Here is a 25,367-nt window from a genome sequence, read left to right as displayed (position 1 = left end):
CTCCAATCCCAGATTTCACACCAAAATTAATAGCTCCCAGCAATTCCATATCCAGTTGTCACTCTGGTGCCCAGAACTACACTTGATTTAGCAAATGAGAGCACAGGTTAGTGACAATCTATCTGAAAGGAGTGCTAGGAGGGATCCTAAACCAGCCCAACCACACCATACTCTGCTTGGCATCAGTGCAACACCCGTTCCGTGTGTGCCTTTCTGTTTGGATAATGTTCTTCAAAAGCAACTAAGAGCCTATTAAAATGCACTGAAAACACACGAAACAGCTGTCATGATGAAGGTACGCTGCATTTCCAAATGAGGTGGGTCCGTGGTCTGGGGCGTATCCATCCATCAAAGATGTTCACAAGCATCTGGGGAAATGCCAAAAGAACATCACTTTGCTGAAAGCCCAATTTTCACAGCAAAACAGCATGAAAGGAACATTTTCACTGACCAACCTCTCTCTCTGGGATGAGCACTTAGCGAGCAGAGCCTGACAGAGCAGGTGGGGCTGGTGGCTGCATCTGATTAAGCACATCCCAGCACCCTGCTTTGGCCGCAGGTTTCCCGTTGGGTCCCAGCAGAGCCCATGTCTGTTCTCCACAGGCAGAGCCCTGAAAATGAAGTCCAAGCTGTGAAAACACCACCCACCCTGCACCAGGAATGCATGCCCTAGAGCACAGCGTCTTCAGCTCCTGCCATGGTCCAGTCATCAGCTTTTTGGACTTATTAGCAAGGTAAATCCTGCTGACAAACTATCGAGTCTACAAAGAAATATAGTAAACACAGTGAAGAATCACAGCGAAAGGCAAATGCACTTTACATAAGAAAGTCTGAAAAGGTCACCAGAATGTTTTTGAGAAGGATACAAGTATTTTTAAATTTTGAACAATGAGACCAAAAGGTGGACAAAGAAACCACTGTGTTACCACCCCAGGGAGTGAATAAAAATTGCCAGAGACTATGAATTAATTCTAAATCAACTGTGCTGTAATGAAACCCTCTACAATACAGATACCGATTCACACACTTCAGTGTCATCAGAACAGGGCTGTTAATGAATGTTTTTCTGGAACTTCTTTTAAAAGTGGAGATGTCAAACTCTCATTCCTCTCCCGCTCCCTCTGGACAGCCTTTATGCAAGGCAGATAAAAGAGGAACTTCTCATCCACAACCACACAGCACCGGAGGAAATTTCAAAGACAAAGATCAATGCCTAATCTTCCAATTTTTGGCATGAATCTTGTAATTCAGGGTTATTTCCTACCTGATGATTCCCAGCAGTGTATCTTACTTATTTACACAAAGACAGGAATTAACAACAGCTCATGACATTTTTATTTTAATGAAATTTAAAAAGGCAGTTATTAGTTATACATACACACAACCGATTCTGTACTTGTTAGTCATAAATATAGAACATTCAGAAGTACAAAATACACTTTATCCACAGCACAATTTCACATCAATATGAAGAGTTTAAACAGATACGTAACCAAGTGCCTAACAATGACAGAAGCCCATTTTTGGAGTTGTTTTATTTTTCTTTTTTTTCTTTTATTTTTTTTTAAAGACCATTAATCTACACAAAGTAATCAGTGCCCACAGTCATCAGTTCCATGAAATGCACTCTGGTTTAGAGTAGGAAAAGACTGACCTTTTAAAGACAATTAGATGCCATCACCTTTTCTCTCCTCCACTAATAGAAACAAAACCAAGCCCACATTCTCCTCTTCTCACAGCTAACAACTGTGAAAAATGGGACTCTGGCAAAAATCACCTGAAGCCAAACTTGAGCACTGCCAGGAAAAGTGAAAATATCTGAACTACAAATTAGTCCACTCGATACCTTGCAAACAAAGAGCAACAGCAGTATGACACTGATAAGGCATTAATGACAAAATGGCTGTATTATTCTCGAAAAAAGAGTACACCTATGTATAAAAATATATGTCATAGCAATTGGGTAAATCCAACACTATTTAACACTGTGCCAAAAGTAATTAAGAGTTAAAAAGGCAGTACTGCAAGAAGTATTTACAGTTTCATACTGTACTTCAAAAGAAAAAAAAAAGGCAACAAAGCTACAAATGGAACTATCTGGTTAAAAGCATCACCGTAGCTACTGCCAGTAGCACTTGTAACAAGTAACGTGATGGAGTCCCTCTTGTTCAACGGGATTGCTTGTCTGAATAAATGAACGTAAATGTTTTAGCATCTAAAATCTTATTAGTCTACATGCCCGTTCATTGAAATAACTCACCCAGACCATTACTATTTGCGGTTTCTTGCTCCAACAGTTTAAAAACCAAAAGATTCCATTTCAAGAAACACTGTGTTTGCAACACAGTTTGATCAGAAATCACAGCTTTATTTCCAGCTTAAAAAACACAAAAGAAATGAGAAATCCACCACCTGTGAAATTCCGGAAACCGGCAGCCGAAGTGCCAGCAAAGCTACACCAACGGCACGTAATAAAAACGTTAGCATTCCAAATGCACGTTATAACTTCAGCTATAGGATAAGTAAGTTGCTTTAGTAACCAAACACGTGACAAAAAGATACAGCACAGCCAACACTACACAGCTTTTTCGGCCACAAGATCTGGGACGAGGCTGTTTCAGAGGAGCAAGCCACTGACACGATGGCAGCACAGGGCGAGGGCAGCGCAGGATGCCCAGCAGCGGTAGCAAATGCTGAACTTGCTCGTTCGCTCGGTCAGAAGCACAAAGTTGCCCAACCTTAAGCTCATGAAGTGCTCCCTCCTCGGTGGCTCGGGAACGGCAACCCAACGCCTCCCACTTGGGCGTGGGAAAGCGCTGCAGAGATGGGATGGCCGGGAACGGGAGGGGAGGTAAGGAAGGGTGGAAACGCCAAGAAGAAAGCACTGGCTGGGGATGGCAGAACAGAAACGGGGGATGATAATGGCTCACAGGGAGAACCCAAACCTGGCACTATCCAGACTGCCCCTTAACAGAGTTGCCATCCCCTTTCCCAACCAGAAAGGCAGGAGTCATCTACAAGGTGAGAAGCAGTCCATGCTCTGATGCCTCAGGCATATTGGCTTCAGAAAAATAATACTGTATTTAAAAACAACAACAAAAAAAGATGTGCTTGAAATTCTGCTAACAGTGCGCTTCTAACTGCACAACCAAATTCTCTACACGAGAAGGCTTCTATGGTAGTATAAAAACCATGACACACTAAGGAAGTTATCATTGCTGATGTTAGGAGAAGTAAAATTACTTTAAAAAACTTATTTTTAGATTGAATTCAGGAACAAAAGTAAGTTATAAATATACTTTGAGCAGTTTGTTGGGTAAAATAGAACAGAGGAACAGCACTTTTTCAATTCATTTTTCACTTTACGGAGAAATATTTTTTTTTAATTTTAGAACAACTGACGTTTATCATGCCAAGTATCTTCTGTGCAAAGATACAAACTGCTCATCTACTGTTCTCTCCCTTGTGATTAGCCCCTTTTAAAAGCACACCCTGCTGTACAAACGCTGACCACCTCGCTCAGCTGGCGCAGCATCTAGGCACCTTTTACAGACATCAATGAATGTCATTCTGGGACAGCAGAGCTTTGCCTATCTAATTCAATGAGCAGTCATTCATCCGAGCAGCGTGAGCGAAAAGGGAGAAGGCTCCAAGAGAATAAACATCCATGTATTTAAAAGAATAGTACGTAAGCGCATGGCTTGCTCACCTAAGAAGGTATTTTCCTGATCTCTGGGAGAGAAGAGATACAAGGTTTTTTGTTTGTTCTCAGCGTGATTTTGGTGAGGTAAGTACAGACCAGGAGATCTGAGGCCTCTCCAGTACTGCATCTAGAGATATAAAAAAATTTCCTAAAAAAAAGGAGTTCCTAGCTCCACTTGCACATAGGGTAAGAGATTGGTCCCAGATTTAGTGAGAGAAACAGTAGGAAGGACTCTTCCTGGATACTGAAAACTACATGCTGTTCTCAGAGAAGGCTGGGAAAGCAAAGTCAGATGGGAACACCACCCTATGGCTCAGAGTTAAAGCCGCGTCCCTGGGTCATGCTCGCTGTAGCCCAGCCACCTGCATTGCTTGTCAGCATAAAGCCTGTGTGGCCAGAGCAGGCTGCCGGACAGGGGCCTGCCTGCTTTTCAAGATATTATCCTGACAAGGTGCACTGCAGTGATGTGCACGGTCCCTCTTGTCGGAGGCAGCCCAGAGTTCAAGAGGAGCTATGAGAAGGCAGACCTTAGTGCTGTGAGGTCTAAGAATTGCTGCAGACATTGAGATCTTCTAAATGGGGGGCTATGCCCTGGGGTTGCTGTTTCAAGGTCCGTGATGGCCCCTGAATACGCAAAGGCCGAGGGAAGCTGTCCCCTTCCTCCTCTGCAAAGGCTGGCTACCACCGTCCAACCCTGAATGTTATGAACGACCTACAGGCAGGAACTCTGGGCTCCTCGTCCTTCGTGAGTGACTCTTTCTCTTCCCACCCCAGAAGAAATGATCTGGATAAAAATGCTACCCTTACAACCCAAACTCTGTAACTCGACATGCATATGAAATGCTGAATAAAAATTTCTGGTGAAGACATATGGTAGGTGACTCACCCAAGAGGATGAGGCGATTAACTTACCTCTGCGGAAGAGCATATAGCATTCAGAATAGTCAAGAGTCCTCAACATACTCAGTAAGCTGAAAATCCCATTTTTAACAGAATAGGGTTAACAGGGTTTAACAGAAGTGATTGCTTGGGAATCCAAGCAAAAATTCAAGTTATCACTGTGTACGCAGTGGACAATAGTCCAATTGATATCTATTACCAACTCACTCTAAAAAAATTATACACTACAAAACCATCTCACTGCTTGCAGCAAATGAGCTTGAATGATTTCCTAGTTAATAGGCCACCATGTTGCACTGTTAAAATGTAAGGTTTCACAGTATAAAAAAGTACTTCACAGAAAGGAAATGCAGCTAATATAGAAAATGCAATCTTGATGTGTTTACAGTCTTTTTTTACGAGGCAATATTTTTGGGAAAGCAAGAACAATAGAAATTAAAGCAGCCAGTGAGAAATGTATAGAGTTATAGGCCTCAATTCAGTGCAAAAACAGACTAATAGCTTATGTAAGTAAATGTTTGTTCTGAATAGAGAACCATCTGAATTAAAAGTAAGAACACCTATGTGAAGTGATGGAGGCTCCCACGATATCTAAATCCTCCACATACATCGTCAACCTTTTCAGTACACTCCAGAATGGACCCTTTGTAAAGGCAAAAGAAACCAGTACAGGAAATCACTTCATACAGCACAAGATATACATAAAGTACCAAAATGTACACACATTCAAGTTTAAGTTAGAAAAGGCGGAGCTGAATCTTCTGGTGAGAGAGGCCTACGTTATGTTGCTTAATCTCACATTTAAAGTGACCTAAAAACTACAAGAATCAAAGAAAACAGAATATTGTGTCTGCTTCCAGAAACTTAAGCTTAAAGCAAGGCATCGAAATTGAGCGGTAGGCACTGTAACAAGACATTACCTTACCTTTTCTCTGTTAGTCTTTGTTACTTCGTTATCTATTTAAAAATTACCATTCAAAGGAAGTATTAGGTATCATTCACATTCAAATATTTAAGACTCAGAGATTTTTTTTTTTTAAATCAAGCAAAGTTTTTCATCTCTGAGGTAGATGACAATAAAATAAAAAAAAAAAAAAAAAAAAGAAGCTGTCAATGAACACTAGCAAGTGCTGGAGCTCCTCTGTCGGCACTGATGCACCCCAAGGAGGAGAGAGCAAGCCCTACACCACTATCCGAAACATGAGAAATGTGTCTTCTGGTTTAGTAGCTTCTACAGAAATGCAACACAGAAAAAGCAGAGCCAAAATTACACTGAAACGGCCTTGGAGAAGAACTTCCATTTCTGCTTCGCAAGCTACTCAGAAAATGGTGGAAACATGCCAAGGTCAGCAAAATCTTCAATGTTGTAATTGCCAGTACCCTGCGTTGGATCCCCCGGCATTGGCAGCATGTCCTGCACGATAAGGAAAAATCAAAGTGAAGTGTCACTTGCTAACACGTTATCCAGACACAAACTGTTTCCTGTTCATCTTTTCAGTGTAAACCCAGAAAAGACCAAAGGTTAGATAAATAAGGTGAAAACCAGACCTGTGCAGGGGGCTGGGCTAAGGCTTATGTGCTACTTATATTTTGCTGGAGTGTTTCTGAGCAGGAGGTGGGACTTGAGCAGGGCAGAAGTTTTGGATCGCTCCCCTGAATAAGGCACCTTTGAGCTGCCCCATACTCCTCCCAGGCTGAAACAGCTCCCCTTGGAATGGGTAGCTACACATGGAAAGAAGCAAATTCTCTGGTTTCACTATATGGGAAGTATTCAACAACTCACACCCGCACCCAACAGAAAGGAGCTCTTCCTCTATCAGCGTGGGTTTGGGGAGGGTGTCATGTCCTCACTAGCACTTTGTAAGTGAACATATTGCTGCTCTTCGTCCTCTGAGGAACACTAAAGACTGGACATCACCCCAGCTAACAAGACGCCCAAGCAGCCTTCCTGCACGTACAAAGGCAGAGGAAATAGCAGGAACTTCTCAGGAGAAATGGGATTTCATGGTAATTGCTCCCACGTGTCTTGAGCCAAGTGAGGTCCCTGCAGGAGGTTTCAAAAAATACTCAACCTTTCCTCTCAGCCGGAGACTGAAGCCACAGGGAAAAGATATCCCTTGCTGAGAAAACCAGAGTTTACGCTTGCTTTTCCTGTCAGTCCTTACAATAATAAGCTCTTACTGCAAAGCCAAGTTTTGCCAGGTATGGCTCATTAGCCTTACAATAAAGCAAAACCTAAAGAGCATATAAGAAAGCTCACAGGATCTGCTCTGTGAAGGAATAACTACTGAGGGCTGCTGCGTACTGAGAATTTACCCCCAAATAAAGACAGATTAAAATCCATCTGAGGTCTCTGTAGCAACCCTGTTGATGGTGGTGAAAGAGGCTGTGAACTCAACTGGCAGCTTCTCAGCTGCCAGGGTCAACCTTCATTTTCTGACCAAAACTCGCAGTTATTTTATGTTTTCCCACATTCCTCCCCAGCCAAGGGGAAGTTGTAGCTGCCCCCGCCTGTTTAAATTGCCACCTCTTTGAAGGCATTTCTGCTGCTGGGGCCTCTGAGGCAAGGTCTCCTCAGGTACAGACCCAGCAGGGTAGCTCTCTTCTCAAGTCTGCCTCTCTCCTTATGTCCAGCTAACCCAGGGTTGGCTTCAGGCACAAACAGTCCAAGCAACTTCCTGGAGGCCTTTGAATTGAGCTCATCTAAGTTTCTCATCACATCCAGCTATTATCCTAATTCCCTCTACATGCACAGCCACCTCCAAGAGCTCTTCAGGTGAGCCCAGCTCTCCCTTCCTCCCTTGGCCCTCTTTCCCACAAATTTCAGAGGACATTTGCTGGGACACAGCGCTTGCCTGAGACACAAGCAGGATGCTGCTTGGAACCCCGTGTCTCTGTGGGCCATCAAATCGCGCTGCCATCGGCTCCACCGGAATTACCCTGAATATGCTTTTGGGTTAAAGTACGTGCAAAGCGATTAAACTTTGCTTACAGAGAGAGATGCAACAGATTAATCTTGCCTGGGCCATGGGGTAAGAGCATGCAGACAGGTAGTTATTCCAGATGTAGTGATGTTATTTGTTCCTGTATGAAGCAATGGTTCATTCACACAGGAATATTTTCAGGCTAATGTCTCTTCTGCAGCATTCCTGCAAGCAACTGAACATAAGCCCGGTCTTGCAGGTGAATTTGCTTTCTAAAAGATAACGAGGTGCCCCACTTCTAAACCTTGCTTGGGGCTTGAACTGTCTTTTCTGTATTTATCTGCATTGTTTTGTTGCAAACTGTCTTCTTGATCTAATCTGAAAACAAGTTATACAAGGACAGAGACCTTATTAGTTAACTTAAAAAGTCCCACTCCATCTGCAGTGAAGGCCCAAAATACTACTTAATATTACAAAATCAGGTAGTTGAAGAGGATTGTTTACCAGCTATCTAATATCTGACTGGGTTTAACCTTAAAAAATTATTTGCCACTGTCTTCTATGGGGTACCAGACTCCTTTCTTGCTTGAACTATCAGAGAGAATTACACTGATGTCTAATTGGATTTGACTGGGATTTTAGAGGCCAGCACCAGGATAAGACAGACACTCTGTTTGGGATTATCTCATGGCTTCCCTGCAGAACACATAAACCCTAAGTACAGGGTGCAAAGAGAAGGGAAAACAGTACTTTAAATCAGCAAAGATGCTGTTCTTTGGCAGAAAACAAAACCATCTCAGTTCTAGCTAATGCCAGTTAATAGCAGTGCAAACCCACAGCAGCACAAACCCACAGCAACACACAGCTGGAAGTAATTGCTCCAAGCCCTGCTAGCATCCCAGCCATGGAGGGCCACGGTTCTTAAACTCAGCAGTGAGAAGTTGTCAGAGGGACTCTGGGCTCGCTGAACTCCCCTCACCTGGAACACCTCCGTCTGACTGGGCTGTGGGTGTGAATGCTGGTCGCCGCTTTGCTGGTTGTGATGTTGGCTCTGCCACTGGGACCAGACTTCGGAAGGTCTCCCCTGGAACTGGCTGCTGCTCTGGCCACCTTCAGCTGGCCAGGGGGAGAAAGGGCAGAAGTCAGAGAACAGCTCCTTCAAAATGTCTGCCTGCTTTTGAGGCTTCATCCATCAGTGCCCATGTTTGCAAATGAGACTTAGAAAAAAGACCCTGAGTGACACCCTGCCCCTGCGGGATGGAAGCTGAAAGGAGTTTCAGCCCTGATTGCAGGGTGAGGGACAACCCAAGAGCAAAGCTCATTGCTGTGGCTGCGCTGACATGGCAGGTGAATTGCTTACAGCAAAATGCCCAGTGACACCATAAACCAGGCACTGCAAGACAATTTTCGAGTGTTCCCACACTGGTTTTTAATCACTAACAGGGAATATTTGCCTTTTTACTTAAAAACCAAACTGCATCATCTGAACGCTCTTTTCTCTTTAAAAGACTAATTCTTGCAGAGCAGTGAGTGCACAGTTACCTACTCATCTAAGAAGCATGTAACCAGATGTAAAAACAATAAGAACAACAGACAACAGTCTTGCTGTATTAAATGCAGAGTGCTGTTTGAGGGACTACCTTGTCCTCCAATATTACTGCTGCAAAATGATTTAACAAGCAGATTGTAGCAAATCATTGTCCTGTTCAAATGGTGATGGTTTCTTAGAAGTCTGAGGCCATTTAAATTTCACAGAGAGTAATGGCAACAGCAAGGCTTTATGATAAATACACTTATAATGATGATTTCAGGGAGATGGATTTCTTCTAAATAGTCTACCAGAAAAAAACATGATGCCACACACATTGATGTGGTCACACATACACTTTTCATGAGTACGGTCACAGGTCACACATAAGCTGGACTCATTTTACCCTGTACTTCTACGGACTGGCCCCAAATGTTTAAAATTTTTGGATAATTTTCCTTCAATTATTTACAATGTCTCCTTCTAAGAATTAGCATTTTAGAAAGCTTGCCACCAGGCTTATGCTTTTCCTCCAGCATTTTCTCCTTTTTCTTTTTTTTTCCTTTTTTCCTATATAACTACTCCTACAATTTTTGTCTATTTTCCCCTCACTGCAGAGCGCCAAGCTGGGTAGATCTAGTTCTCCCCGATTATCAGTGCCCTCTGCCGAGGGTGCCAAAATTCCTGTGCCAAACTTCTACATGCATGTTATGTCAGGTCTCCAATAACCAGACTTGATCCTGTCCAATCAGTCACTACTCACAGTCATGGCTTCAGAAAACACAGAAACACGTGCTTAATCCAATCCTTTTGGCTACCAGCTAAACCATGCAAAACAGATAAAGTGAACATTTTACAGGAAAGTAAACAGGCTGTAGTGACGTATTTCTATCACATCTGAAGTAGATAATTACAGCTCTTCCCTTACTGACATTACCACAACCAATAATTCAGCTGACTCAGAAGCACTGCAGCCATTTTATGGGCCAAAACAAAATTCATCTAAGTTACCCTTTAAAAGAAAGCTGCAAGTTCTGTTCATTGGGGTTTTTTTTTTTCCTTCTCAGAACAATACACTGAAATTAACTCAGTGAGGCAAATGATGCTTCTTTTCAGCAAAACGGTTACTGCCAGCCAGAGGTTCAAGACATTTGTCTCTGTGAAGCCTGTGTTATTAATAGTATCCAAACTGATGTAGGTCAGGAAATGTTTCTCATTAGGTGAAAGGGTTCTTGCCAAGTAGCTTAGGCCTGAAATGCAAAGCGCTCTCATAAACAAATGTACAAAGCCTGGTGGAAATGGAAATGAAGGCATGAATAAGCTCTGTGGGAAGAGCTCCATTTCAATGCACTTTTTCTAGGCAATGCAGCACATGTCTGCACTCAGTGAGGCTAACCTGCAACAGATCTGCACCAATTTTATTCTCAGGGCACCAGAGAAAAACAACACACATTAACACACTGCTACCTGTGCTTTTTAGAATTGCACATTATTATCAGCCAGCAACATTTTTCATGGACTCCATGTGTGTTTATCACTGATGGATCCATAATTTTTTCACTGCTGAATATTGTTCTGCTGGAGGAATGCAGAAAACTTACCAAGGGGTCACCCATTGGGTCATGGTCTGAAAGCCAAGGACTTCACATGTAATAGGAAAAAAAAAACTACTGCAAAACATGGCACCTACTCTGATTAGGTTAGGAGCAGTGGGGGATACAAAAAAATCCTGTCTCCAGCCAAACTCCAACAAGCCAACCTCTGGGCACGAGGACACTGCCATGCAGTCAGGGAAGTTGAAAAATGAAAAGGATATAAATTTGTGTCATTTTAAGTGTTCTCCTGAGAAGTAAAAAGAAATTGAACCTGCTGACCACAATTTGGGAGGGTATGTACTAGCGATGTAAGCAACTTCTGAATCTTTCAGGACACCACTTACTGGGGGGGGAAAAAAAGTTCTCTCAATACCATAAAGTGCCACAATATTCTGAGGTGTGTTGGATGTGGAAGAGATGCAGAATGGAGGGAACAGGTCATCCCTGTCCACTATGCTCAACAGGAGAACACAAAACCCTTTCACAACCAGGCTTCCCCATCGACCCACCAAAAGAACAGGTTGGAAGATTTTTAATGAAGTTAATGCTGGAGAATTTCACTTTGATGTGCATTTCTGTGTTAATTCATTTAAAACTTACCAAACCCTGCACTTCGGTTTGCTAAGCTGGAGTAGGCATTCCCACTTGGCGAAGAGGTGGCTGGGCTGGAAAGGGGACTGTATGACGACGGATCGGCTGGGTAGGTGTGACTTGTTCCAATCCCAAAGGGCGATGACTGAGCCTTGCCAGACTGAGATGGAATTTGCTGAGGAATAAGGGGTAAAAGAAGGAATGAGTTTTATTGTTGAGGAACAGCACAGCAGAGTCACCTTTTTAACAATGTAAAGTAAAGGCTAAATAAACTCTGCAGATGCAAAAAGGCACGTTATTCCTGTCTCAGCCATATTTCATTTCTGTCAAAGCCAACTTATTGCTGCATAAGGAACACAACAGACTATAAACCAACGTTTACAGCTCTCCTGCCGATTAGCTCGCATGTACTCAATATCAGAGCTATTTGGAAAAACATCATTTCCTTCACCTCTATTACAAGGATTAATCTTGAAATGAACAGGTATAAAGAATTCACCTTTATTTGCCAGGTGTTTTGATTTTGCAGTGCCACAGTAAAATCACGGTTATCTAAATGTCTTGCAGAATATACGCAGTTCTCAGATGACCAGAGTTTCCACTGCTTGGGGGAAAATGGCCAAAGAAGTTTCAAAGCTAATGAGCTGCTTTCTCTCACTGCCTAAGTACAGGCAGAAAAGCTATTTTGCCTTGTAGAAGGCTTGGGAGGGAATGTGAATCACCAGCCTTGGGAGGAGGGAAGAAATAGTCTAACTTTCCTTTAACTAGGCAGCTGAGTTAATTCAAGGGTATTAAAAAACAACTTGCTGTCATTTTCATCTACATAATGGCTTCGTCATAGGATCTCCAAGAATGTTATACAAATGATTAAACACTGCAGACTGCTTTGAGAAATGTACAACATGTATGCTGAGACTAAGGGAGGTGGAGTGTCTCATCCAAAGTCATGTGCTACAGTAACGTATAATGCTACAAATAGAATCTGTTTATAAACCATTTCCCACACCATGAACAAATCCAGCAGTTCCAAGAAAAACTTACTGCCTAACCAGTTCCACAAAGAGAACTTAAAGGTGGTTACATCTCTGGATACTTCTAACGATGTGCACTGTTATTGGCAATCAATGCATTCAAGTGAAGCTATTCTCTTGGACAAATGGAGGGGAGCTGGGGGAGGAAAACAGATCCCAACAGGCATATAACATGATGAAGACCCTGTTAAGTCTTCAGCTCAGTTCCAAGGTAAGAAATCATACATTTCTAAAGGTTTCCACAATGACAGTGAGAGCATGATGTGTCACTTCTGCAAGGCTTAACTCTATTTTACTTTATTTATGATGGACGAATGAATTCTAATTTCCCTACACTCGCATACAAACTCTGTTGACTTGGACAGAATTGGACAGTAAGAGGGATTAGTGATATTTTTTTAGTCAATTTTAGCACACTCCATATTGTTAAAAAAAAAAGTCAGTGTTACAACTGGATTTCATTAAACAGGTATGACAGAATAACCATGCAACACTGAAGGCTGAGAAAAATCTGTGATTAATGTGGAAATAATTCAGTTAGTGAAAAATTATTTAGTGTCTGCCCCAACATGCCATTCTAGTCTACCAAACAATGGAAAGTCAAGAGTGATTAAAAGCAGCATTAATGATAGATCAAACATGATTATTTCATATTCTTTGTCTTTAACAGAGTTTCAAGCCAGGTTTTTCTTGTTACAGAGAACAAGAGGTAATTTCTGGGCCAACTTTGTCAAGCGCAGGGCATCTCACAGAGGGACGTGCTGTTTCCTTCAGCGCATGACAAAGTGTGAGCTACACTGGGCAGTGCTAATGGAGGGGCAATGGGCTAAGTAGCCTCTGCTCTGAATTTGTGCCTGCATTTGTATGTGCCCTTTTCTGATAACTCTGCTAATTGTGGGTAACATTGCTGGGTGCAAGCTCTTGGCCCAAGAAAGATTTAATGCACAGGCTTAACACTAAAGCATAACAGCTGTCCTCCTTTATTTCATTCAGTGCACACATGAAAATAAGCGCAGGACTGAGACCTTCCACTGGGATTTATGTCAGCATAGCGACTGCCACTATTATAAACACTATTACAAACTAAATGCAGTTACGCATAGGGCAGCTGTCTCAAGTTGTTATAACCTGCCAAGGAACAGAAGTGGGGGAACTGATTTCTCTCCAACCACAACTGATAACGACAAAGTACATTTAATCACATTATAAGTAGTGTTTACTATTTCTTTTGTAAAAAGCACAGAGATTGCAAATCTTTAATGACCACGAAAATAAAACACCTTTAATCAATACCTGTCCTGGAAATGGTGGGCGATTTCCTGTCCAGGCAACCTGACTCTGATTTAGCTGGCGAGATATCTGTGTCAGATTCTGGCCTGTTGATGAAGACGACTGGATGTCGTTCACACCAGGCACATGTACCACAGATGAACTAAAGGAACAGAAACAGTGCCTCATTTGTAGGATATATTCTCAATGCACAAATAGTATTCCAGATATGGAAATTTTGATAATCACATTAAAACTATTTGTTCAGTCTGTCTTAATAAAATTGACTTAAAACCACCACAAAACTATGAAATATATTGGCATTCCAAAATGTCAGTTCAAATGACACAGAGGGCAAAATTATTTTGAATTAGACTTCTATAATCTCTTTCAAACGGCTTGCAAGAATAAAATCAGTCTAACAAATGCTGCATAAACACTTAGCTCCATACTACTTTAGTATTTAATGCATTAAAAAAAACCTGCTTGAGGAGAGTATTCAGGTAGGTACTTAATTTTAAATTTGTGCTTAAAGTCAACTGTATTTAAGCATTTGCTTAAATGCCACCCTAAACGAAGATGCACAAAAAGATGATACTTATAAGTACTTCTTTATTTGTTTCCTGCCTGCAAAATTAAGAAGTGTGTGTTATATATTAAAAATTTGAGCTTTTAATCCCTATTTTCACCAACTGATGCTAAAAAAGAGCATGCATTATGCACCCAGGCAAAAGAATAATCAAGACAAAAACTTAAACTAATGTAATGGCTTTAGAATTAAAAAAAAAAAAAAAAAAAAAGTATTTCCAAAGGAGCTTGTTTATATGTTAGCTGTTTCCTAATTACTGAATTTTACTACATAGAAATTTCCCAGAAATTCCTAACTAGGAGGAAATTTTTATGAAGGACTGCTCCACTTTACCATTTTACTCCCATGGAAGTCTTGAACTGAATCTATACAACCACAAATTGTGAATGTGCTTTTATATATTTTTATATATAAAAGTATATATTTATTTTTTTACATGTCATATATAAATATATAAATGAATATAAAGGAAGACACAACATACAAAAATGCTTTTGTGCATCAACTGAAACGGCTTGCTCTTTTCTCCAATCCCTTCCCTATTGTCTATTTTCACAATCATTTTACAGAGAAAGAAGAGAGCAGACTGGGAAAAGAAGTAAACAATGCTGAGCAGAGAGGATACAGGACTCTGAATCCTCCAAGAAGACTGACAAAATCCCTCCAAGAGTGGTAAGCAAAACGTGGCAGGCATTTGAATATGGGAGTTGTCATTCTGCCTTTCTTGAGCTGCCTAAAAGCAAAGTGTATGTTTAGAAATGCTTTGTAGATTTTGTTTTCTATTTTTTTAATTATATTTTCATTTTTTACTACCACAGAGTCTCCAAAGAGGGAAATGTAGACCAGAAAGTCCATCTAAATCTGGCTGAACTCAGAAGCACACAACAGCTGCTGGGGAGGACTGGCCCTACTGTCAGGTGTCGACACCAGCTTCCCAGCTGGACTGGCAAGTCCCATCGTCCAAGGGGCTTGGACTGCATCTGGAATATATACTTTGAAACCAGGAGTCTGCAAAATAGTACCTAAAGGCTGCCCAGGCTCAGTAACTGAACGGACCAGCCTGGAGAGTATTCAGGGAAGACAGTTCATCGAGGGTGGAAATGCTGGCAGTTGTGTCATTACTTGATGTAATAGAACAGCAGTAGGAAAAAAGCTATAGTTAAACATCAGGAATTAACAAAGGAAACGAACAAAACACATGCCAAACCCCAAGATGGCAAGTCAACCATCCAGTAATATACAATATCCAATTAAAAGACACTTTAATTTACTGTCATATTCTGCCCCCCCCCCCGCCCCGCTAAGTTATTCTTGGTTTTAATTTGACAAAACACACGCACGGGGATTTTACTTCTCCCCACTGAGATTATTAGCAATTATAACTTTAAGAACACATTGATTTAAATAAAATTATCATTTGCAGATGTTTTCTAATTCCTGGAACTGACAGCCTCTGAATGGCTGTTCCTTCACTTTCACAACCTTGGTTGGTCTAAAACAGGAGAATGAAACTCCAGTATGACAGTCCCAAAACACTGATATGTAAGGCACTAAGGTAATCACTGTTACCACACTCTCAAAAAGTGACTGGAAATGAAGACAAACTTTTAATCTTCAGACTAGCCAGATCAGTATTGCCAAGCTGGCAGGCAATGACACGTACTTGGAATAACTCAACAATGCCTCAGAAAATGCCAGACCACCACCTTATGTGTATTTGGAAGCCGCCTTAGAAAACTACTCATGCCCATGTCCCAGCCCTCACCAAGGACTATGGATGAAGCATCCCTCTGCTCCCTTTAATGAGGCGTCCATACTGATGCCCTTCAAGGCAGCCTGCAGAAGTACTGACAGCTGTAAGTGCAAAACAAATCTTTGCACCTTTCTAGCTTGGTTGAACGTTCCTCAGATCTCTGAGCCTGCCCCATCACCTCTCAGATTTATTTCCTTTCATGATTTGTTGCTGCTTCTTAGCTTTTTTTCCAATTACATCATCACAGCAACAAGCACCCACTTACCAGCCACTATTTTTAACAGAGATATCCACCTCATCTCATCTTGTAAGCCTAGCCTAAGTGCTGAGACATCCCATAGGAGCGAAGTGTACACAAAGCAAAGTTCATTCATGTAAAGAAAGCCCCTGCATCTTAGGTCAGTTTTGTTTCCACTAGATCAAAGGGGAACAGTCTCCCACTATCAGACAGAAGCTGATACATTCAGGATCTGCACTACAATACCTGAAAGTCTTTCCCGAATGTCCTGGCTGAAATGGGCTTCCCTGTGAGTAAAGCTGCTGGTTTCCTGCTGTGGATGCCGAGGCCATCATTTTTTTATCTGCTATAAAAGAAAAAACAAATCACAGAAAGAGAAAAATTTAGGGGATGAGAAAATGAAGGCAAAATTATTTAATGAGAACTGCAATGTATATACGCAGCAGGGATTTTTCTTTCCTTCTTAAAGCTTTATGAAGAAGCCCTGTGGAAGACATTAAGAATGACAATTCAGTATGAAACTAGAGGCACAGCTGGTTTGTGTCTACTTCATACCCTCTTCCCAGGATGTACCTCATTAATGCTATTGTTTGCACGGAACATAACACTGGTACGTGCCCTCCAGCCACACAGCCCAGACCCCTGTGCCCGCTGGAAGCTGCTCCCAACCACGCAGGCAGGAGAGGGAACGCGAGACAGAGAGCGGCTCTGGCCGAGGCCGGGAGCGATGGGTGTGCGAGTCCCAGCTACAGACTGGAAAGGGGAACAAAGGTTTTCTGGAAGAAAGATGGGAGAGTCTGCCCGGGGAAATGGAGGAATGTCACATCCAACAAGCCTGGGCTGAAGAAGGTCTAATGCACGTGCAGCTCTGTGGCCCACCCAGGAACAGCCTCAGGAGAAGGTACATTTCTGGCTCCAGAAGAAACCCTCCAGGGCTGCTGCTGTTATTGCAGCCTCTTTGCACTGAAGTAGCAGCTGAGGGCCCACACCCCGCTGGGTTAAAGGTCCCAAGGAATGGTGTCAAAGAGCCCCTGTCCTAACCAGCTGACACCCTGCTTCCCTCCAGGACAGCCGGAGAGGAGTACCCGACTCTCCCAGGCAGCCTGGTGGCATGCCTGCGGATCTCGGGGTGACTACCTGCAAACCTGGGTGATCCTACGGCCCCTACCTGCATTTCAGTCTTATAGGTGGCTGGAGGCACTTTGCTTCTGAGTGTCTGCAAGACTTGCGCACCTGAGCTGTGACAAGGCAAACCACCGGTCTCTTATGGATTTTGCTATCCTATACGTGGCTTGAGGGAGCCATGAAATGGGATGCAAGCATCCCAGCAGGGTGTAGACAGACTAGCATAGTGAATAACACACATGGAGATGCCATTAACTTTTATAGTCTACTCTTAATGTCGCAACTGGGGATCAGTCTCTAATCGAATGAAACAAGATTGGGTGAACAGTGCCATTTGGTCCCTTACATTAATTTTCTGGCACCGTGATTATTCCAAAGCCCAGGGAAACTGCATTACTACCACTTTTCTTAAAATAATTTAAAGGTCTGCTCCACCACCATGTATTCACTTTCCCCGTCTTCCCTTACTGCCTCCAAGCACAAAACACTGCGCAACTTGCTGATAGCTCTGCAGTCATCTCTTGCTACACACCTCTGACAGGCCTAGAAGTCAAGTCTGCCTCCTCATTGTCCCCTTTGCTCTCTTCAGATTCCCATTCGTTTCACAAGATGCTCTCCTGGACAAAAGGCCTACTCAACTCACAAGTAATAGAAGTATTTTTTAGTCTTCCCTAGCTTTTAGAGACCTTGGGAGAGTGGCTCACCAAAGGCCTCCAACACACACAAGCTCTTCTCCATTAGCTATGTTCTTCTTATGTTATGTTCCTAACAAGAATCTAAGCTTGCCTTCCCAAAGAAAAAATCACCTCAAATTACCTCACAGAAGCCTCAGAGGAGTGCATATGCCACTGATGCATGCTGTCATTGCTTTTCCTCTGTAATGTAGACATTTGTAGAAATTCCTCACTGGCTACATATTGCCCAGCACAGACACTGAGTCTGGGCTGCAAAACTACACTCTCACATAAAAAAAAACAAGAAGAAATGGTGACAAGGTCTAGAAGAGGTTGCGTATATAGTAGGAAGAATTGAGAATGGGTTGGGATATCTTTGAGAAGAAGGACAGATGATTTTGCCTTTTTTTGCAGTAATGACATTCTTGCATGAAATGTCCCATTTTCTAAGGCCACACTTCACAGGGATACCAAACTCTCAGGGTTGGAAGAGACTGAGCCAAAATCCTTCAGGTACTTTAGATATTTGAGAACAACCCGCCACCAAAATTGAGAGTGCCCTAAATGAACTGGAATTCCTCAAGTGGAGCAGAGTTACCATGGCAGCTACCAGGGTCTGTGCCGCAGGATGAGGCCAAGACAAAGGGAATGGCTAAACTAACCGCAAACAGCTAAATTGACTTTTAAATCTCTTTCCCGAGTTACATTGAATGCTCTTTAGCCTCTGAATCTGGCCCACATCTCTCCCAGCTGTATTCCCACTCAGGACTTTATGCACTACTTCTCTGCTCTCACCTTTGGTACAGCACTGAAAATCTATTTTGTTTCGGTGTTTCACCTGTATCCTTAGACCTGTTTCTCTCTAAACCCCATCACTGTACTGGTCATTGATATGCCCCTCTCCCAGCAGGACCAGTGTTTCTGCCTGTAGAACAAAGATCTCTGTAAGAACCACACCATCCCACACTTCAAGGCACTTGCATGAATTGGTGAAACCAGGCTTCCTCTCTCCACTTTTGTTTTTTAATTATGTGTGGCCACTGCATGCAATTATGGCAACAATCTCCCTATGTCAAACCTGTATTTTTACAGAATGTAGCAGAGAATGAGACTGGGTATCAACATAATGCAAATGTCTTGCAGGCAGCATGCAGGTTTGTCAATATTGGCTTTGGACAGCGTATCTTAACTCTAACTGTGAACCATCTCTTTTTATCATTCAGAGAAGACCTTGATCACAGCTCCCATGAGAAATTCAGACAGGGTGAATGCCCAAAAAAAGCATAGCTTGTAAATTGATAAGAATGAAAAGAGAAATGGCATTTCCAAGAACATAACCTCCCAGCTACCTCACAGCTTGCTAGACCCTTAACCCTAACCCCTCCCCACAAATAGTTGAGAGCTGCCTGAAAAAGAGCCAATAAGGCAGCCAAAAAGCAAGATGTTCTTGCTTGGAAAAACACATTCTGGTGTTTAGGGTTGGAGTCTTGCTACCTTCTAATGGACCCCTTTTATGGCCTCAGCTGTTGACTTCACTGTTAGAGTAGACAGACAAGGATGAACAGAAAAAAAAAGAGAAGTCCTAGCAACAGGAGGACAGAATATCAAGTCTATACTGCAGTTACAATGCCTTCTCCATTTGAAAAGGCCAAGCCAGACATAAGAAACCAATACAGTGAGGTCACCTCCCAGCACCCCTGGAGTCAAACTCTGTGGGTCGTTTCCTTCACGCACTGCGTGACGCTTGCACGTTGATTTATTTAAAACAAATGTAAAAACTTCTCTTTTTCAGTGAGGACAGTTAAGAACAATAAACAATTAATGAATTCTTCCACCAGCAGTGGAATTAATGAGACTGGTTTCCTACAGATATATTTCGGGTCACTCCTTCAGCTGCCAGTCTTCTCAATGACTTCTGTCTGTTAGGGCAACAGGCAGCATAGGCTGGGGCTAGTTTGAGTCAGCTACGTCTGTCCGACTGACAAATTGGCTGCTACCCCTTAGAAGAGGGCTTGGAAATCCTTTGGTAACGGTACTCAGCAAGGACTCTGTTCTCACAGTAGTCTTCACGAAACATAGAAGAACATACTATTTCTGAGACTCCTATCACTCTTCTAAGAACTTGCCAACAAGTTCAAAAGTTGTGGGAAAAAGAGCAAGGACTCAATGACGGGTAACGTGTCTGGAGATGCCTGAATTGACCAGAAAACAAGTATATTATTACACTTCAAGGCAGCATATGCCTCTGAAAGCATCAATGCAAAAGCTGGTAATTTGATAAAAAACTGCAGGCCTATCTTAAGACTACATGGCAACTTTCTTAATTCACATCTATTTAGAGATATGAACTCATACCTGCTGTTCCAGAAAGAAAATATGTACTTAGAAACAGCAAGTTCTGCTCAGTATGTTTAGTATCTATGAACACTGCTTAGGGTGCCCTGGTGAAATGAAAAGAGAATCAAAAATAGGTAGCTCTGGTGGTGACACGAAAGCTGTCCTTCCCTCCTTGAATTTACTCTTCATCATCTTTAGAGGAAATATCAACTAAAGGCAAATTCTAGGAAACGTCCTGAAGACTGATGTTGCTTGGAAATTTCTCTTCCACATTGTAGTTTCTCTTCCTTCTCTTGAAGCTGTGCTCCACATGATGTAACCAAGCTTAATATAGTATTAAAAATTAAACATTGGAGACATTCACTTACAAGCAGTTATTCCAGCAAACATCTCAGCAAATCTAGGATCTCTCTCCTGGGAGAAGATAGCATCAGGCTTTTCCACAGACTTTCCACCCTCATGAACATTAGCTGGTATACTTGGAACAGGCACCTGTTGAGACACACAGAGGAAGGTAATTCCCTCCATCATATTGGACAAAAAGGAATTCCGGGACAGTCACAATGTATTTTTAATTTTGCTGAAATCTGCCGTTGCTTTACGTTTTAAAAGATCAGAGGCACAAAAATAAAAACTTGAGAAATTTCACCTGAGATAAGTCATAGGATGACAGCCCATCTCTTTGATGTACTTCAAGTTCTGCTTGCTGCTGCTGAAGTTGTCTGCAAAGGAGACAAAATGACTTCATTACAAAAACCAGTTAAGATACAAAAAGAAACAGACATGGTCTCCTATTTTATACTCTGAGTGAAATGTCTCTCAGATGATTTAGTAAATCCTTTCCTGCAAGATTCATGTGTTTTTATAGCTTTCTTGTTGAGAAAGCTTGCACCACAGGAATGTTACAGGGCACATGAAGAGTTCTGCTGTAATAGCACAGAAATGTAGGTGGGTAAGTAATGGAGGATGGAATACAACCTCTTTATAAACAATTTAAGGATTCACTACTAAGACACCAAGAATGTCTTCCTCATATTAATGATGAATATACCAGATCCCTTCACTGACCCTACTGAAGTAAACAGGAAACCTCCAGTAACATTAATGCAGAATTATGCCAGCCAATAAGAAAAAGTGATCAAAGCTCTGTCTGAATCATGTCAGACCAAATGGAACAACCTGTTGAGCTAGAAAGAACTGCATATAAGTCCTTCTTTCTAATAAAACCCATTTAACTCGCTTTGGTTCTACTCTCCTCAGGATCCAAGTCCAGATTCTATTCAATTTTTGAAAGCTTTTAAGGCAGTGAATGTCCAGAAAGAAAGTGCTTGTGCTACTATATAAAATCAAGACATTACGGAAAATAAATCTGTGTTGACGAATGCTACAGAAAACACAAGTGTCCTTTTCATGCTAATCAGAACTGAACAAAAAATATCTGTTGTTTAAATGAGATAAAAATCACTGGAAGTAATAGCCTTAATCCAATTATATAAATTTAGGAAAAATTAAATGTGCAGCAGCAATAGAAAAATACTTCAAAAGAAACTGCCAGAGCTAATAAATGTTAGGGGCCATACGCCAGAATGAAGAATTTTAGTGTTGAAAACTCTGCAGATTCTTGAAATACACTTGATTTGTGTTTAGTGTCAGGCTCTGTTACTTAGCTATGACAATTAGTCAGTATCAACAGATAAAACTGTTGGAAGTCATGAGAATTAACTGGCAGGTGACCTGTAGGGACAGCATGCAAGTGGTGGTAAGTCAGGCATATTCACATTCTACATGTGCAAATATTGCCATTTATAAAAACGTACAGATCTTTTATAGAGTTGTAATATATATAGCACAGTGATCTTCTGAATCCATTTCTTCACTTGCTTTTTTAAATTCTGAAAGGACACAAATTCAAAGCTCCTAATTTAAAAAAAAAATAAAATTCAGAGACAGTTACATTAATTGTTGCTATTGGAAATTTTGAAGCTACTGCAACAAAACAACTACTACACAAAAAGCCACTGTGCAGTACAGTTTATCGGAAATAAAACCCAATCCTTTTGAAATGAAAGGCAAAAGTGCTACTGATGCATTAAGACCAGAATTTTACCATTAAAATGTGAACTTCTGCTTTCTTGTTTGGACTTATACCATCCCCACGCCAGGTCATTAGGAACCTCACTTGTCTGAGCATAGGTTTGTGAGATTGTTTGCAAACAAACCCAGCTTTGTCCCAAGACTGAGCTGGGACGGCAGAGCACGAGAGCCACATGATCTTGCCAGCACAGCGCTGGGTTTGAGCTGCGCCCAGGCTGCAGCCTGAACAAGCAACAGCCCTGAAGAGCACGGCCACAGCATCACCTTCACTTCACAACTCGGTGTTGAAAGCAGCTTGCAGCCAACAGGCCAGCTGATACGCAGGCACAACAACTTGAGATTTCCCTGTAAAAAGGAAAGGTTCTGCTGTGGCCCTTGTCTGAAGAAGCATCACTGCCATGGAGAAGGCACAGTCTCTTGCTCTGGCATGGGTCAATACCATGAAGGGCACCAAACCAGTCTCTAGGGTGAAGCTGGGAGCTTGCTGGCATTGCAGCATCTCAAAGACTGCCTGTGTAATGACAGAAAACCTCAGCAGCTGCAAAATTATCTAAAAGTTTGCTTTCCATCGCTTGATCACAATTAGCAAGATTAGCAAGAGGATGTGCAGGTAGCATACTATCTTTGTGAGGCTCTTTGCTCAGTTAGCAAAGAAAATATAAGCACCCGCAAATTATGCCAAAGCTCAGAGATTAGGATAAATTGGGACTGACAAGAAAGTAAGCTTGATACTTGCAAATGATACTTGACAGTGGTCACAGTTTCTGTATGCTTCTGGCCTCATTCTGAAGGAAAAACCACCTAACGGACAGGAATTACATACCACGTGGGTTTTCCCCCAAAGAGACACTATAATGTGATGGGCAGTAATAGAAGAGATTTTGCAAAATAGCAAGATCATGAATTTGAAACTCTGGATAATTAGGATACGTTTTTTGCCACAGCCTTGAATTTTAGATTTTTATCCAAATCTTCTTTTAAATTTTGAACTAGATAGATCCGAATATCAAGGTACTGAGAGACAAACTTGCAGACAAAGTCAAATGACAAATTAGGCACAAACTGATGGGAATGTGAGGGACCACTCAAACAAGCTACTGAAGTCAGTAACAGATTTTCTATCCCATGATGCTTTTCCAGAAGACACTTTGCTCAGACACTGGCTACTAGGCTGCAGGGCAAATTGGAAAGAAATTTGTGACCTGCAACAAACAGAAGAGTAGAGTAGATGGCCAAAAGCCTTCTGCTAGCTTTATGGGGCAAAACCACATAGTACACAGAATCACTTTTGTGTTATGAGTAACACGCAAAATAAATCAGTCCTCCAGGTCATTAGAGAGCCATGGATTTTCCACATTATTTTAGCCAACAGAAAATTCCTAAGAATTACCTCTGGAATGCAAAGAAATTCTTTGTTTGCAAGCTTAAAATGCATTCTTTTCCAACAGAACTATAGGAGGTAATTTAATCATGGCAAATCTATGGGGAAGTTTTTCTAAATACCACCCTGTGGACAATAAACACCCATTAAATCCTGTTGTTAACGTGAAAGCTAATTACACTGTTTCATTTGTTTTTATTACCAACAACTTGGTGCGTGTGTCAATAAACAGCACATTAGGTCTCTTCTGTTCTGTATAAAGTATGTTTTCTTGATTCAGCCATATACATACAAATGAGCCAAACAAAACAGCATACTTACTAGTTATTTGTTTTGTAGGCACTTCTAACTTAGTGCTCCTTCGCCCTTCTCTATCTTTCATCTCTAATACTCGTTAAGCTGCAGTACAATATAAATACCACATTGTGTTAACAGCACTGAACTTTGGGAACAACCTCCCAAATCCATTTCCTGTAAAACCCAAATACTTAAGTGTATCTTCACAGAACTCTGTGCAAGCTATGCTGCACTTCATTAAGACTGAAATGTGAAGCCAGGTTAGCATCTTCTGCTGCTGTTTGCTGCTACTGTATAAGTAGTTCAAATGATGCCTGCAGCCTGAAAGAAACTGTGCAGCAATTCATGGACCAGCTGACCACGGAGAGCTGAGCGTGGCTGTTGTGGCTGCTTCAGACCTTGCCATCTAACCAGCCCTTTTGACTGAACAGTCAACACATGCAGGTCCCTTCAGTCACCCAATTGCTGGATCACTTTTGTAAAGATGATACAGAACAAGAGCTTATTACCGGTTTGGACAAAACTCAAACTGCCTTCTGAATTTGAAACCAAAACCTGAACTATTCTTGCTGTCAATTTCAGTTTCACAGCTTCAAGGAGTAAATGAAAAAGAAATTTCCTGGCTCTACAGGATACCCAACATAGTGAGTAAAGTATTGTCAGGGTCAACAGAGGACTGCCTGTACTGCAGGAATGCCTGGCTCACCCACAGGTTCCGTATGAAACTGGGAAAGCCCCTTGGCTTGAACAAGGAATGGTTCAGCGAATCTGAAGGTTTTGATAGTTAATTCAAATTTACTTCAGTAAATGTATTTCGAGGAAAAGGGAAGCTTCTGTGAAAGTTCCTTCAGCACTGGAGACATTTCAGCCAAATTAATCTCTATATGAACACTTAAGTCACCTGTTCCTCTTCCAGGCATCAGAGTAACCAAAAAAGGATCTGAACTTCTCTATGGGGGGAGAGAAACAATATTACTGCATCCCCACCAAGCTATTTTTATGTAATACAGGCGCACGTGCTTCCTGTGTCTGGTTTGGACAAAAAGGGAGTAATAAAAGCCCTGGGGCTGCTGTTCTAAAATCCTCTTTCAGAAACTCTCAAAATCTCCCCCTTTTTAGCCTACAGTTTCAAAGTCACCCCTGTGAAAGGCTCTGTCTTACACTGGCCTTGAGGGATCAGATAGTCCACAGATAGCACTGGGATCATGAGAAAGTAAGTCTTTAGCATCACTACTGTAGACTGGAATTTTATCAGAATAGTTGATCTCTTTAGTATTTTGGCCCATGAGAATGTGAAACAGAAAGCATCTCTCCCACAAGCATGGGCTGATTCATCTG

General features: G+C 41.8%; 1 protein-coding gene across 1 annotated transcript in view; it reads right to left on the bottom strand.

Moving 5' to 3' along the window:
- Nucleotides 1–1,312: 1,312 nt before the first annotated feature.
- ARNT2 (aryl hydrocarbon receptor nuclear translocator 2) overlaps nucleotides 1,313–25,367 on the bottom strand; it is a 108,248-nt gene continuing 84,193 nt past the window's right edge. Inside the window, exons 15-21 of the mRNA XM_075045114.1 lie at nucleotides 20,907–20,979; nucleotides 20,626–20,749; nucleotides 16,368–16,467; nucleotides 13,566–13,704; nucleotides 11,251–11,416; nucleotides 8,507–8,643; nucleotides 1,313–6,017 (exon numbers count right to left, since the gene is read on the bottom strand). Coding sequence (XP_074901215.1) covers nucleotides 5,919–6,017; nucleotides 8,507–8,643; nucleotides 11,251–11,416; nucleotides 13,566–13,704; nucleotides 16,368–16,467; nucleotides 20,626–20,749; nucleotides 20,907–20,979 — 838 coding nt within the window. The 3' untranslated portion in view covers nucleotides 1,313–5,918. The remainder of the gene's footprint in view (nucleotides 6,018–8,506; nucleotides 8,644–11,250; nucleotides 11,417–13,565; nucleotides 13,705–16,367; nucleotides 16,468–20,625; nucleotides 20,750–20,906; nucleotides 20,980–25,367) is intronic.

This window comes from Buteo buteo, chromosome 13, assembly GCF_964188355.1.
Source record: "Buteo buteo chromosome 13, bButBut1.hap1.1, whole genome shotgun sequence".
Classification (NCBI taxonomy): domain Eukaryota; kingdom Metazoa; phylum Chordata; class Aves; order Accipitriformes; family Accipitridae; genus Buteo; species Buteo buteo.
The sequence above is the reverse complement of the archived record's forward strand: the minus strand, read 5'-3'. Positions and strand labels throughout refer to the sequence as shown.